Source organism: Erpetoichthys calabaricus, chromosome 14 (genome assembly GCF_900747795.2).
Source record: "Erpetoichthys calabaricus chromosome 14, fErpCal1.3, whole genome shotgun sequence".
Taxonomy (NCBI): domain Eukaryota; kingdom Metazoa; phylum Chordata; class Cladistia; order Polypteriformes; family Polypteridae; genus Erpetoichthys; species Erpetoichthys calabaricus.
In genome coordinates, this window is record NC_041407.2 from 96,857,211 (window position 1) to 96,871,019 (window position 13,809).

The following is a 13,809-nucleotide window of genomic DNA, read 5'->3' on the forward strand; positions in this document are numbered from 1 at the left end:
CTCTAGCGTTTGCAAAGCACACGTCAGCACCTCTTTGCTCGATCAGCTGCGGTCTTACTGCTGCTGCCACGTGATCTGCATGCGCTGCTCTTTCTTCTTTGCTTAGTCGTGGACGTGACATCTAGAAAGTATTTATAAGAGCTGAGAGCACAGGACGTGTGTCTGATAAAAGCCTTTACACGACTGAGAGGTTCGATGTCTGTGATCTTATTTGAAAATGGTTGTAAGTAGGGCGTGACTTGAAAGAATCTCATGTTAAAAGTCCCTGCGAGACTGTCGGGGGACAACAACAATCTCATCTTTTAATTCTCGCGGGACTTTAAAGTGTCTTTCCGAGAACATCACGTCTTCTCTCTCTATCTCCAAGATTTTTTTTTGTAATAGAGAGAAATATTCAGCCCTCGAAGGGTTAAGTCATTTTCCTGAAAGGTAACCCTGCTTTTACTCAGTTATGGCGTTTGGGTACTTAATAGAACACTGCTGGCTAGTAAACCCATGTAAGTGCAATTCAAGTTCAATCAGTATTATCTACAAGTAGCTTTAAAAATAACGTCCTTGGCTTGCCTAAGACCTTTGACAATATTTACAGTACCAATATATTTAATGTGCTTTCTTACCTCTCTATCTGTGCATTATCTTTCCTTATCGTATTGTATGAAGGCGACAATGAAAGGATTTTCAGGAAAACTCGAAAGCAGTAACACTGACGTCAAAGGAATACCTTTTTTGTACTCTGTAATCTGTGGATTAGTGAAAGCAGAAAATAAAACATGTTATTCCTCTCATCCTTTTCACACAAGCAATTTTCTTAATACTTTGCAAACAGGTTGTAATAGGAAATTAAAGACTGCATACAAATACCAGTGAAATGTGCTCAGATTTTCTTTTTTTGGTTAAGGGGGTTGCTGCTGCTTTTTTGAACTAGCTGCAGATGATTTATGTCTGTAGGGCTGAAATGACATTCCTAGATTTAAAGAACAATCTCACACTGTGTTTGTCACATTGGGGTGAATCTCTTCTTGGTTGCTGTACAGTTCCGTAAAAACTGTAACAGTAATGATGTTTAGAGACAAGAAAAGGCATTAAAAAATACTTTTTTAGGTCAATGACCTGCACATATTGCCACATGGAGATAATACCAGCATTTGCCATTAAAAAAGCCTAATTGGATCAAGAACTGAGCAGCTCATTCACTGTATAAAACAGAAGCTAAAGGGCACAGCGGAATCAGGATGTTTATCTGCTCAGGGTCATGGAGCCAAGGGTCTTAACCGAGAACTACGAGGCATTGCCTGACGTTTGTCATACTGTATATTTCAACTCTAGTTTGCAAAGAAGGCAGTTATCAGTACTCCTCAATAATATCCTGGGCTTCATAGAATGTTGAAAACCATGATCATTATTTGATACATATATATAGAAAAGTATATTAAGTGTATCTTTTTAAAATTGATGATTTACATATACTCAAAGAGAATCATAAAGTATGTATGAGAACAAGCATTACATGTCTTAATGCACATTAGTATAGCAAGGTGTCACACACCTGCGAATAGGAGACAACTAAAGGGCCTGAATAATTGTAATTCCACGTCTGACCAGAGGGCGGCGAGGTGCACTAATTGTCTCTCTCCATCCCTTACAGACCATTCTTGGGAAATCCCGCCTGGTTCCGGCACTATCGATGATGTCACTTCCGGTGCGGGCCCTGATGACATCACTTCCTCCACTGGCCTTTAAAGCCGCCATCTTAAGTCAACAAGTTCAGCTCAATTGTGGACTCTGATCTGTTAAGATCTGTTTATTATTTTCAAAACCATTTGCAGCCAGGATACCGTATACGGTATGCTGGTTGCTTCAAACCTTTATGATGTCTCAGAGTCATCCTTATCACAAAGGGTTAAAATATAAAAAGGCTTGCGCCTGTGTTTTTTATTATTTCCTAACAAGCTGGAAAACTACCACTATTTCATGAGTCGAGGTCAAGTGTGAAGAGAGGGGCTAATAAGCACCCCCACCTTCTGCAGGTGGTGAGGACAAAAGATATTGGTGGCAGGAACTGGATGGGTTCAAGGAGGGGAGAAGGCCTGCCAGGTGGCCATACTGGATAAGGTAAAGTGTTGTGCTCATTAGGCTAGGAAATATCGGAAGAACTAATTAGAGCTAGGACTAAGGACTAAGTCAGGTAGGAGTGTCAAATATACAGAGTGAGGTAATCTTTTTGATAACAACTGTAATAAAAATAAGTTTTGCCCACCACTGTGGGCTCAAGTCATGATTCTGTTGCCTATCCTGAGACTCCAAGTGCCTTCTTTGGGGCTGAGGATGCCCATACTACCTAATCTGCTTCGACAAATACCACAAAGATGGATGCTTTATCATACTGTACCTTCCACTCTTATGGTTATCAGTCATCATAATGCTTAAGTGAAATCAGACATAATCACACATTAAGGGGCTAAAAGGAGAACTGAGAGGATCATTTTTGATCTGACAGAATCTGTGAGATTAGCGGTGAGGCTGTTGAATTTCAGTTTGACATAAATCAATCGTTGCCATGTTGAAATTAGATTTGACAGGACTGACCACCAGAATGTTAAAATTAAACCAGACAAACTCACCAACTCAGGTGCCAAAGTGGGATCTGATGGGATCAGCTGAACAAGGCGCAAAAATGAGATCTAACTGGCTCCGACCTCCAGTTTGCATTCTGAAACACAACAGAATCAAAAGACAGGAGAAGATCAAATGCCACAACAACAAAATTAGATGTGAGAGGACTTGTTGGGACCCTGGAGGTAGAAAGGGACATTTACATAGACTGAAGTGAGGAGAGAGAAAAACACACAATGAGCAAAAGCAAAAGTACAGATTTATGTGAACCGTGTTTATTTGACTGAAAAAATACAAGATATTTCTCTGTCAAATGCTGTTCATTGTGAACCTTCACTATAGATGCTTTGACAATCTGGTTTTGCCGGTGCAGAGAAAGGACGATGCCTTGTTTTAAGAACCAGACTGCACTGAGAGCTTCTTCGGCTTGTATCAGTGGTCTCCCTGCAGGTGCTCCGCCATAACCACTGGGATAAGACTGCTCGGAACTGACTGGAGGTGACATTGTAGAGGAGAGGATTGATGCTGGAGCTGAGGTAGTAGAAGCCATTGCTGATTGGCTGAAGAGTGATATACAACAAGTAGTATTGCTCCGTCCACTGCTCTTTCCATCGGAGTGCTGTCATGAGGCGGCGGCACTGGAAGGGCAGCCAGCAGACTGCCAGCACTAAGACAATGCAACCTGCACAAGACAGAGAAGGGGAGAGAGTGCTTACAGAGAGTCTGCCAGCGGCTCTGTGTCTGCCGCATCTTCCGAGAGCCCAATTGCAACATAATTGTCACGTTTATTCCAACCCCCTCATTTGTACAGTTTAAATGAATGGTTCAGGAATAATCGCAGCTCAGTAACATGTAGTTTTCAGATTCTCTAATTCAAATGGTCATGGAGACGGCTGTCATTATTAACTGCTTTGAGCCGAACAAAGAGAGGCATATAAAAACTGCAGTGTTGGAATGAGGGTCCTTAACTGTGTCAGAAAGTGTAACACTACATTCTACCAGCTTATCTTGAGCACAGTCGGCCCCACAAATCTGAAAATATTCAAAACACACATGCCGTAAGACTATTCTGTTTAGAAATGCTGACTGCTCTATGATACTGAAGTCACCCAGGTGACAGAGCTGTCAATAGAAGACACTGTAGCTTATCGAATTATCCTTCAGTGCAATGCATGTTATGTTTTAACCTGGCTTAAGTGTATTTTCCTTTTTTTATGTCTTTATGTCTTTTATTTTTAAGATTGTTTCATGTGTTTACGTAGTTTTTGTTAAAGAATACGTTTGCTATTTTTGAAGTCAAGGTTACTTCTTTACAAACATGGTATGTATGCATTTGCCACACAAAATTGGTTTCTAAAGATAAATTAAAAAACATTACACAGTCGGTCCTGGCATTTTATAACATAACCTATGGGGCACGGAGTGGCCTGAAAAATAAAGGAAAATAAATAAAAGCCTATTGACGCCATTTTGTTTCCTGTAGGACTTGGTCAGTTTGTGAGTCCTGTCCTTAGGATGTGATTCCTGTTTGCAATGGGTGTGGCCTTAGGGGTCATGATTTGTGATGTCATTTGTACGACGTGTTAAAAAGGTCAGCTCTGGCAGCCACCTCATGTCCGAGGTTTGCAGATTGAAGCTACCTTTTCTAAGTGTCTTTTTATTTAGATGTTTCTCTGGTTACTGATATTTCACTCTGAAATTTTAACTATGATTTTTGTTTCATGCTTTAGTTCACAATGACAGCATCTTTATTATTTTCCTGGTTTTTTGACTAAGCTTAATCTTCTGGTGCAACTCCTTTCTAAACTGCTAACCCACTACCTCCAGCAGAGCAGTACTGGGGTCAGGATGTCTTTGTGTGACACCTTTTCTGGGCAGGTTAGTGAGGGCCCAAGCTTGTTTTATTTGTTTTTAAAAGCCACACACTATTTCCCTCTTTTGTGTGCTACTCATCATACCAGAAAAAAAAAACATTCAGTACCATACCATACTGTCTTCTAAACCTGCTAAACCTTGAACAGGGTCACGGGGAGTTGGAGCCAATCTCAGCAAGCACTGGGTGCAGGGGCAGGAAGAACCGCTGGACAGTCAAATAACGGGGCGAACACACACACAACAGGGCCAATTTAGGATACGCCAGTCCACCTAAGCTGCAAGTCTTTTGGACTGTGGGAGGAAACCAAAGTGCTTCAAAGAAACCCAACAAGACATGCAGGGAGAATCTGGGATGTGAACCCTGACTGCAAGGCTGAAGCTCTGCCATTGTGCAATGCCAGGTATTTTGTTCAAAACATATTCTTAAAAAGTGATATAAATTAAACCTAAATACACCCCATTCATCCATCCATTTTCCAACCCGCTGAATCCGAACACAGGGTCACAGGGGTCTGCTGGAGCCAATCCCAGCCAACACAGGGCAGGAACCAATCCCGGGCAGGGTGCCAACCCACCGCAGGACACACACAAACACACCCACACACACACCAAGCACACACTAGGGCCAATTTAGAATCACCAATCCACCTAACCTGCATGTCTTTGGACTGTGGGAGGAAACCCACGCAGACACAGGGAGAACATGCAAACTCCATGCAGGGAGGACCAGGGAAGCGAACCCAGGTCCCCAGGTCTCCCAACTGCGAGGCAGCAGCGCTACCCACTGCGCCACCGTGCCGCCCACCCCATTCATAAAAAAGATTATTACTGGTTTGGGTATTACCCAATATTTTGCATCATACTGGAGAAGGAACAGATGTTAGTTTTAATCTTATAATCTCATTTAATTAACATAAGCTTATTTTGAAAATGATCAAAATGTTTGAAAAACTGCATTACAATTTAGGGCAGCACATGGTGATGTCCTCTCCATGTTGGCATGGGTTACTGCCTCATGGCCGGCTGTGCCAGGAAAGGCTCTGTGTGACCCTTAAATTCGATTAATGGGTTTGGTTATGCATAGACAAAAAAATTCCTGAAATATATTAATAGGTAATATAAGTGGTCATTTTAGAGGCTTTGGATACAGTATATTTTTTGTGTTTTCGTGGGGTTCCGAAAATGAACAAATTGTGAGAATTGCCCACTGTAGAACGTTATGTAGAGTTGTCTGTGTGAAAAGCATGGATTTTCCAAATTGATGCCTTTAACTTGAAGTGATTGCCCTTCAGCCTTAGTAATTCACATAGCAAAATCCAAACGAATAGGAAATTCTAGGGTTTTGAAATCAAAGGGTAAATTATTCGGAATCACCGGAATTCTTGGTATGAAAACATCTTGACGTCATACGCAATGTTTGAGATGACCTTGAAATAGACTTTTTTGAACAGGAAATTGTAGACATTTGAAATCAAAGGGTAAATCATTCGGAATCAGTGGAATTCTTTTTATGTGTCACCTACAGTCATATCCTTAAAACCCACCCCATTTGGACAACTGTGTCTTTCAGGAAGTGTTCACCCATCAATACATAATTATGCGGTACGCCGCGGGTTGGCTAGTTTACATTAATTTATCAGGCATCTATCCGTGCATCTTTAAGCCACTTATCCTTACCTAAGTTGCTGTAATACTCTTAAGTGGTTTATAGCCCAGACTTGAGGCAGGTGATTGATAGTAATTTAAGCATCCTGCCTCAGACTCTGGATTGTATTCTCTTCAATGGTCTTAGATAAATGGATCAAGAAGAACTTGGATATGCAAAGCTACATGGGTGCAGGACAGCATACATCCATGCTCCCTTTACTGCAAATAAAGTCCCCAGTTTGTTGGACTGCTTTTCAATTACCATGTGCTAGTATTATTTTTAATGCCACTTCTGGGCTGATTTTGACAATATACAGAATCCACAGGGTGGCATGGTGGCGCAGTGGTATCGCTGCTGCCTTGCAGTAAGGAGACCCGGGTTCACTACCTGGGTCCTCCCTGCGTGGAGTTTGCATGTTCTCCCCGTGTCTGCGTGGGTTTCCTCCCACGGTCCAAAGACATGCAGGTTAGGTACATTGGCGATCCTAAATTGTCCCTAGTGTGTGATTGGTGTGTGTGTGTGTCCTGCGGTGGGCTGGCGCCATGCCCGGGATTTGTTCCTGCCTTGCGCCCTGGGATTGGCTCCAGCAGACCCCTGTGACCCTGTGTTGGGATATAGCGGGTTGGATAATGACTGACTGACTGACAAAATCCACTGATATCTAACTGTAAATGGTTCAAACTGTGCATAACTTTAATGTGTGTTATATTTCCAGCTTTTATAATGCATGTTAAGCACACTGACTAGTAACTGAACCTATGCATGCCAACCTCTTTCTAAACATCAGTGTCACGTTTCTTGTTGTTCACTCCTCACATGAAACAACCTGTAGACTCACTGCACCTCCTGTGGGAATTCAATGGATCTGCAGTGTTATGAGCAAAGAGACACAGGTGGGTTATTAAATATCTATTCATCCAGAACTAAGCTCAGACAACCAAACTTAGGATAACAAGGGAACAGGGTCAATTTACAATTATTTAACATAACAAGGGAGGAAAACCAGCACATCTGAAGAAAACTCCACAGGCACATTCAGGGAACATGCAAGCACCTCAGCCACCCACAACTGTAAAGCAGCAGCATTAGTCCATTGTTAGGCCAGTGGGAGCTGGGCGGTCTTTTGGTCTTGAAACCCCCACAAATTTCATTTTTTATTCACAGTTTATTTCTTTTCTGTCCTCCCCAACCATGTGACCATAGCATCTGACTTATCTTTAGAGACCTAAAATCAAATCTATATACAGTATACGGAGTCTACTTTATCTAAGACGATATCTGTGTTATGTAAGTGCATAATGATTTATTCTTCCTTACTAATTTTGGTATACCATTTATTCATTCCTTATCTTATCTATTTCTAATTTATTTTTCTTTTCTTATTTTTGTCTTTGATATTTTGCAAAACACTTATTCTTTGTATGAAAATGTGCAATAGAAATAAATGTTGTTGTTATTTCATCCCCCCGTTTATTTACACATACACACACACAATTTATTTCAAATGTGCTATTTTAGATAAAACCAATTTCCATAATCATGATCAAGACTGATCATTAATTAATATATCTTTTTAGCATATTGAAATAGATTTCCACCAGTAATGGCAGACTGCCCGATAACGTGCAGTGAATCCACTTGACCTGATCATTCCTAGTTTTCCTCCTCTTTCTCTGTACGTTTAGCATTCATTTGCTCAGAGGTTGATGCGCTTGCTGCTTCCTGAGCAGCTCTTTTCTCCACCCTAGCGGCCCGCTTCTTCTCTTCTTTCGTCAGCATCTTTTTGCGTTAAAACTCATTACGTCAGTATGTGTGTTGTGTTTTCTTTAATTTTATCAGTTAAGCTGGCACTTAAGTCTTCAATCTGCCTCAAGAATGATTTATGATATGAAAAGGTAGGGGAAGTGATGGCGAAGGTGGTAGGGATGAGAACAGCGCCCGGAGTTCTACAATAAAATAAAATAAAAAGAGGAATAACCTTGCAGGTCAATCATCACCTTAACAGTGGATAGTAGACGTCACGTAGTATATGTGTACCGAATTTCAGGTCAATAGGTCAAACGGTTTGTGAGCCACAGGTGATTCTGGACAAACTAGCATATTAATTCTGTTAGACCTCAGTGCAGCATTTGACACAGTCAGACATGACATCCTACTGTCCAGAATGGAGAACATGCTGGGTATCTCTGGCACTGCCCTCCAGTGGTTCAAGTCCTATCTGAGTGATAGGCAAGAGTTTGTTAGTCTTGGCAACAGCAGATCCAACTCCGTGCCAGTCACACAAGGAGTCCCTCAGGGCTCTGTCCTTGGTCCTCTGCTTTTCTGTATTTATATGCTTCCCCTTGGCCATATTATCCGTAGTTATGGATTGGGTTATCATTTTTATGCAGATGATACCCAGCTCTACTTCAATGTTAAAAGTGGAACTTCATCAGAGCTTTCTCAGCTCACAACCTGCCTTAGTGAAATTAAAACCTGGATGGAGCAGAACTCTTTAAAATTAAATTGCAATAAAACTGAACTCCTGCAAATTGGGACTAAAATGCAACTTAATAAAATGAGCTCCTTCCCAGTCCATCTTGGCAGTGATCTCATCAGACCTGCCTCTACTGTAAAAAATCTTGGTGTCATTTTTGATTCCTCCCTCACTTATTCCACCCACATAAATCACATTAAGAAACTTTCTTACTTTCACCTCCATAACATATCCCGTGTTCGCTCCTTCCTCTCCTTCTCTAATGCTGAGAAACTTGTCCATGCTTTTATCACATCCCGCATCGATTATTGTAATTCCCTACTGGCAGGTGCCCCTTCTAATCTTATATCACAGCTCCAGCTTATTCAAAACTCAGCTGCAAGAGTCCTTACTCGAACCAGCAGCAGCGAGCACATCACACCCATCCTGCTCCGTCTTCACTGGCTCCCTGTGTCCTACAGAATCGAATATAAAATCCTACTAATAACCTACAAAGCTTTAAATAACCTCGCACCAAACTACATCAGTGACCTCCTCCATCACTATGTGCCTGCCCGCCCACTAAGGTCCTCTGATTCTGGTAATCTTGTTGTGCCCCTCACTAATCTACACTCCATGGGTGACAGGGCCTTCAGCTGTATAGCGCCCAGACTCTGGAATGACCTACCAAAATTAATCAGGTCAGCTGGCTCCATGAATTCCTTTAAAAAACAACTCAAAACTCATCTGTTCAGGAAGGCTTTTAGCTCTACTTGACTTTATTACCTTTCTCTCAGTTTACATCTCTGTCAAGATGCCAATGTAACCTGTATGTGTGTGCTAGACCATCAATTATGTTGTCTGTTTTTTTTCAGAATTTACTGTCTTAATCTTCTTTATTTATTTATCTGGTTTGTACAATGCTATATACTGTATATTCTGCCGTTCTTTATTATATTCTGTAAGTGCCTTGAGCATGGGAAAGGCGCTATATAAATAAAATGTATTATTATTATTATTATTATTATTATTTAAAATCCTGGACAGACAAACGGACAGCCGCGGTAGCGTATTATATATAAAGGTTTGGACAGCTTGAGCTGGTGGGCAGTATTTGAAATCTTTTTTTTTTTTTTGCCATTCTGAAACAAAAATGGCTGGACTGGTCCCTGATACAGAGTGAATCTATATACTGTATATAAAAGCCAAATACCACTGACTCCCTTATCATGAAATCTCCTGAACCGTGAGGACTTGGGACTTGAAATTTGGAATGTAGGTTACCCTTGGCCCATAGGGGCTCGTTAAGAAATGGTTTTAAAAATTTCGTGGTCCAAGTGCGAAAATTCTTGTAGTTTTTTAGACGCATTTGTATATCTGTTTGCTTTTCACGAGAGAACTACTTAACGGATTTAGATCGTTTTTTTCTATAATTTGTTTGAACATTCTGTTGATTTTGCAACTTTCTCGTCATGCTAAGTATCATAGTTCACTTGCAGTACCAATTTATTAGCGCTAATCCAAGAGAGACTCATTGGGCTGCTGAGAGGGGGGCGGGGCGTAACATTAACTCCACTTAGCAAGCAAACGAGAGAACTACTTAACAGATTTAGTTCTTTTTTTTTCTTCTATAATTTGCTTGAACATTCCAGTTGATTTTGCGACTTCTCTCATTGTAACATGGACAGGATGGTTGGTGTTGAAGACTTTAAACCGGAAAAGAAGGAGCGAGAGGGAAACATCGTGTGGTGGAGCAAAGGGAAGCGATGAGGTAGCGCCAAGAAATACACCTGCTGGAAAAAGTTTTTTTTTGCTCACTCAGCGACACAAAGGAGACGCGTCTCTGAAGACAGAATTTTTTTTGGTTTCGCTGACAATTGTTTGGAACTGGTAGGACTGAAATTTTTTGTAATTGGCTCGGCGGCCGTATATTCCGGGAGGCTTTCACTTTGTCCAAGAACAGTAAATACAGTAAACCTATTTGGCAAACCGGTTTCTCTTAGGCGGCACGGTGGTAACGCTGCTGCCTCACAGTAAGGAGACCCGGGTTCGCTTCCCAGGTCCTCCCTGCGTGGAGTTTGCATGTTCTCCCTGTGTCTGCATGGGTTTCCTCCCACAGTCCAAAGACATGCAGGTTAGATGGATTGGCGATCCTAAATTGTCCCTAGTGTGTGCTTGGTGTGTGGGTGTGTGTGTGTGTCCTGCGGTGGGTTGGCGCCCTGCCCGGGACTGGTTCCTGCCTTGTGCCCTGTGTTGGTTGGGATTGGCTCCAGCAGACCCCCGTGACCCTGTAGTTAGGATTCAGCGGGTTGGAAAGTGGATGGATGGATGGTTTCTCTTAAACAAGAGCATTTCGGCCCTAAGCTGGGACAGGTGGTTTTGATGCTATGTTATGCACTAGTTTGTTTGTTTTCTGTCTATATGTAAAATATATATGTGTATATTTTTTCCCTCTTCTTTATTTGTGGTATTGCTTATAGTTTAATGCTGAGCTGGGACAAGTGGTGAGGGGTCAAATAAAAGGACGAGCGTTGGTCACGTTGCCCTGAAAGATTTTCGATATCAAACTGCTTTGCTCCCCTGGTTTTCTGATTGTGCGGCCACCCGGGATTTAGTTGTTCTCCCGGGGCAGCGGTACACTGTTTCACTAATACGCGGGCAAAGACGCAGGGGATGGCTAGTTAAACATAAAAGAAAAAAAATGTCCACCAAACTATACCAGATAATACAAAGGCAGTAGCGCCAAGAACTGCATAGGACACTGAAGGTTCACACACTTAAATGTTTTTATATGTTTAAATATTAAGACCCTCCGATTTTTCTTTAGTGCCGGTGCTCCAGTATAATACAGGCAAGCGCCTGCTTATAAAACACAATGACAGCAGAATGTCAGCCTGTTCAGCTGTGAGCAGCACTATCTACCATCAAATGCATTGTGTAAAGCATCAGCTAAAGTCTGTGTCAAGGAGAGTGTACTGGAAAATATTCAGTGAATTGTAGGAGTTAGGAGCAGGAGTTTAGTGAATGTTTAGGAGTTCCAGTCTGATTAGTTTTGATCCATTTGATGGAAATAGGAAAACATTACATACCCAGCATCATGGCGTTCTGTCTTCTTGCCCCAAGTCCCTCTGTATCCTTTATTTTGGACAACTGATGGATAGAACCATTGTGGCACTTGACAGTTACCGAACTAGAACAGCCTTGCAGAGCTTGGATGATCTGCCAGCAAGTGAAAGCTACACATAATAGGACCATGACGTAAAGAACAAATGAGGTACAGACAAGGGCCTGGAATGTGTTCTTCTGAGCGGAGATGTTGGTGCAAACGAGTACAGGTGGTCGAGAGTCCTCTTCAGTACCTCTGAAAGGGCTAATTCCATCTTCAAGGCCAACGGAGATTAGGGTTGGAATCCCAGAAAGCAGTGACAGTAACCATACTCCGAGAACCAGCTTTTTGGTGCGTGACCGGGACATGATTTTTGCCCTTAGAGGGTGGCAAGTGACTAAGTAGCGCTCTAAGCTAAAAGCGAGGATGTTAAAGATAGTGGCAAAGCTGCAGGTCTCCCACAGATAGTAGAAACCCTTACATCCCAGGCTACCTAAACGCCAAGGAAAAGGATACCAGATTACACTGTACAGCTCAGTAGGTATGCCAACCACCAGGATAAGAAGATCCGATAAAGCCAGGCTTAGCATGTGGTAACCAACACTCTTCTTAATACATGTCCTCTGCTTCAAAATCCACACTACCCTCACTGCAACCAGATTCCCCACCACCCCAAAGAGGAAAAGTGCAATATAAACTGAAGTGATTGCTACTCTGGCTCTGAAGCTCAGTCCAGCCGATTCGTAGATCACCTCGGTCATGGTCCACGAAGATGTGTCAGGTTTGACAATGTCTGTCATGTGGCTGTGAGACTCAAACCAAAATAAAGAGCAAAAGTGGTAGTAGCTTGCTGCTCTCAGGTTCCAGTCTTGTCGTGTTAAATATTCTTCATCTTACAGGTGTGCTGTCATCTTCATGTGCGCTTTCTTCTTATGTCCACCTTAAAAAATAAGTAAAAAAAAAAAAATAAATCAAATGGTCTTAACCCAGGCACACAAAAGACAAGAAGTCTCTGCAGGGGTCCGTTCACTTTAGTCCAGTGTTCAACTTCAGCTGAATGCTTTATTCAGATATACCGCTGAATAATCTCTGCTTCGTTCTTGACACTCTCTAGGCACGGCCAGAATTCCCATTGTCAGAGTCCTTCCTCTAAAGTTTGCTCTGCTGAAGAGTTCTAGGAAAAAAGGACAGCCCACCCTGGCTGCACTCCACGAGATCTGCCCTGCTCCAAGACAGAGAGAAACATTAGTTGGCGCCTCTTAACAGCCTGGGCCTTTCAGTCTCAACAGTTTTAATGGGCTGCACCATCAGGGGGGCAGCAGTACTTGACACTTTTAACAGGAGGGGGGGGGGGGCGAGGATAGCAAATGGCAAAGGACGACTTAATGAGTCATTAACATGCATCAGGAGGGTGTCTGTCTCCCTTGTTGCCAGGCATTTCACAAAAGAACTGTTTTTGTGACACAGAATTACTACAAATAAAATAAGATCACGGCTAAGCTGTTAAATCTGGAGCCAGCAAATTCTCTGAAACAAATGTCAACAGTCCAACAATGCAGTGGAACAGTAAGCACCAATTTTCTACCTATAAAACTCAAAGTACTGCACAAGTAAGACTCCTTGGGATAGCATTTACTCAGAAAAGCGCCATATAAAACAAAAACGAATGTCGTGTGCCCAATGAAATGCCCATCACTTAATGGAATGTACCATAAATATTCACATTATGCTGTGTTCAAAGTAGAGTTCAACACTTCTTCGTTTATTTTCAGTTTCACTTGTACTATTTTCAAGTTTAAAGTCATGCAGTCTTGGACTTTATATACAGTATGCTAAACACAAACGAGAGATCAGCACTTTGTGACATTTATCCTCCATTTTTGCTTATACTGTCTCCAGCGAACTATTCATCAGCACCTTCACTTTCATCTTAATAACAGCATGCTGATCGCCTCCTTTGCTTCACTGCTAATGCTCATTGCTGGTGCACTTAAGTCAGTGCTATTCACTTACAGTACTTGGCTGTATTGCCAGTCTTCTCTGATGGTGTGCCCATAACCCATTTAACTTCACCGCCAACACTCTATGAAGCTGTGCCCAAGGAGGACTCAT

General features: G+C 42.0%; 1 protein-coding gene across 1 annotated transcript; it reads right to left on the reverse strand.

Moving 5' to 3' along the window:
* Positions 1 to 2,548: 2,548 nt before the first annotated feature.
* Positions 2,549 to 13,219, reverse strand: LOC114664377 (G-protein coupled receptor 39-like). The gene is made up of 2 exons (XM_028818460.2): positions 11,681 to 13,219; positions 2,549 to 3,295 (listed from the first exon to the last, which is right to left on the reverse strand). Exons 1-2 carry the CDS (start codon positions 12,495 to 12,497, stop codon positions 2,934 to 2,936), a joined length of 1,179 nt encoding a protein of 392 aa, XP_028674293.1. The 5' UTR covers positions 12,498 to 13,219; the 3' UTR covers positions 2,549 to 2,933.
* Positions 13,220 to 13,809: the final 590 nt, after the last annotated feature.

Excerpts from the sequence above, each read along its gene's own strand:
- LOC114664377 (XM_028818460.2), bottom strand. The coding sequence starts at position 12,497 with ATGACAGACATTGTCAAACCTGACACATCTTCGTGGACCATGACCGAG. Across the intron at positions 3,296-11,680 it reads ACAGAACGCCATGATGCTGG|GTTGCATTGTCTTAGTGCTG; the intron begins GTATGTAATGTT and ends TGTCTTGTGCAG.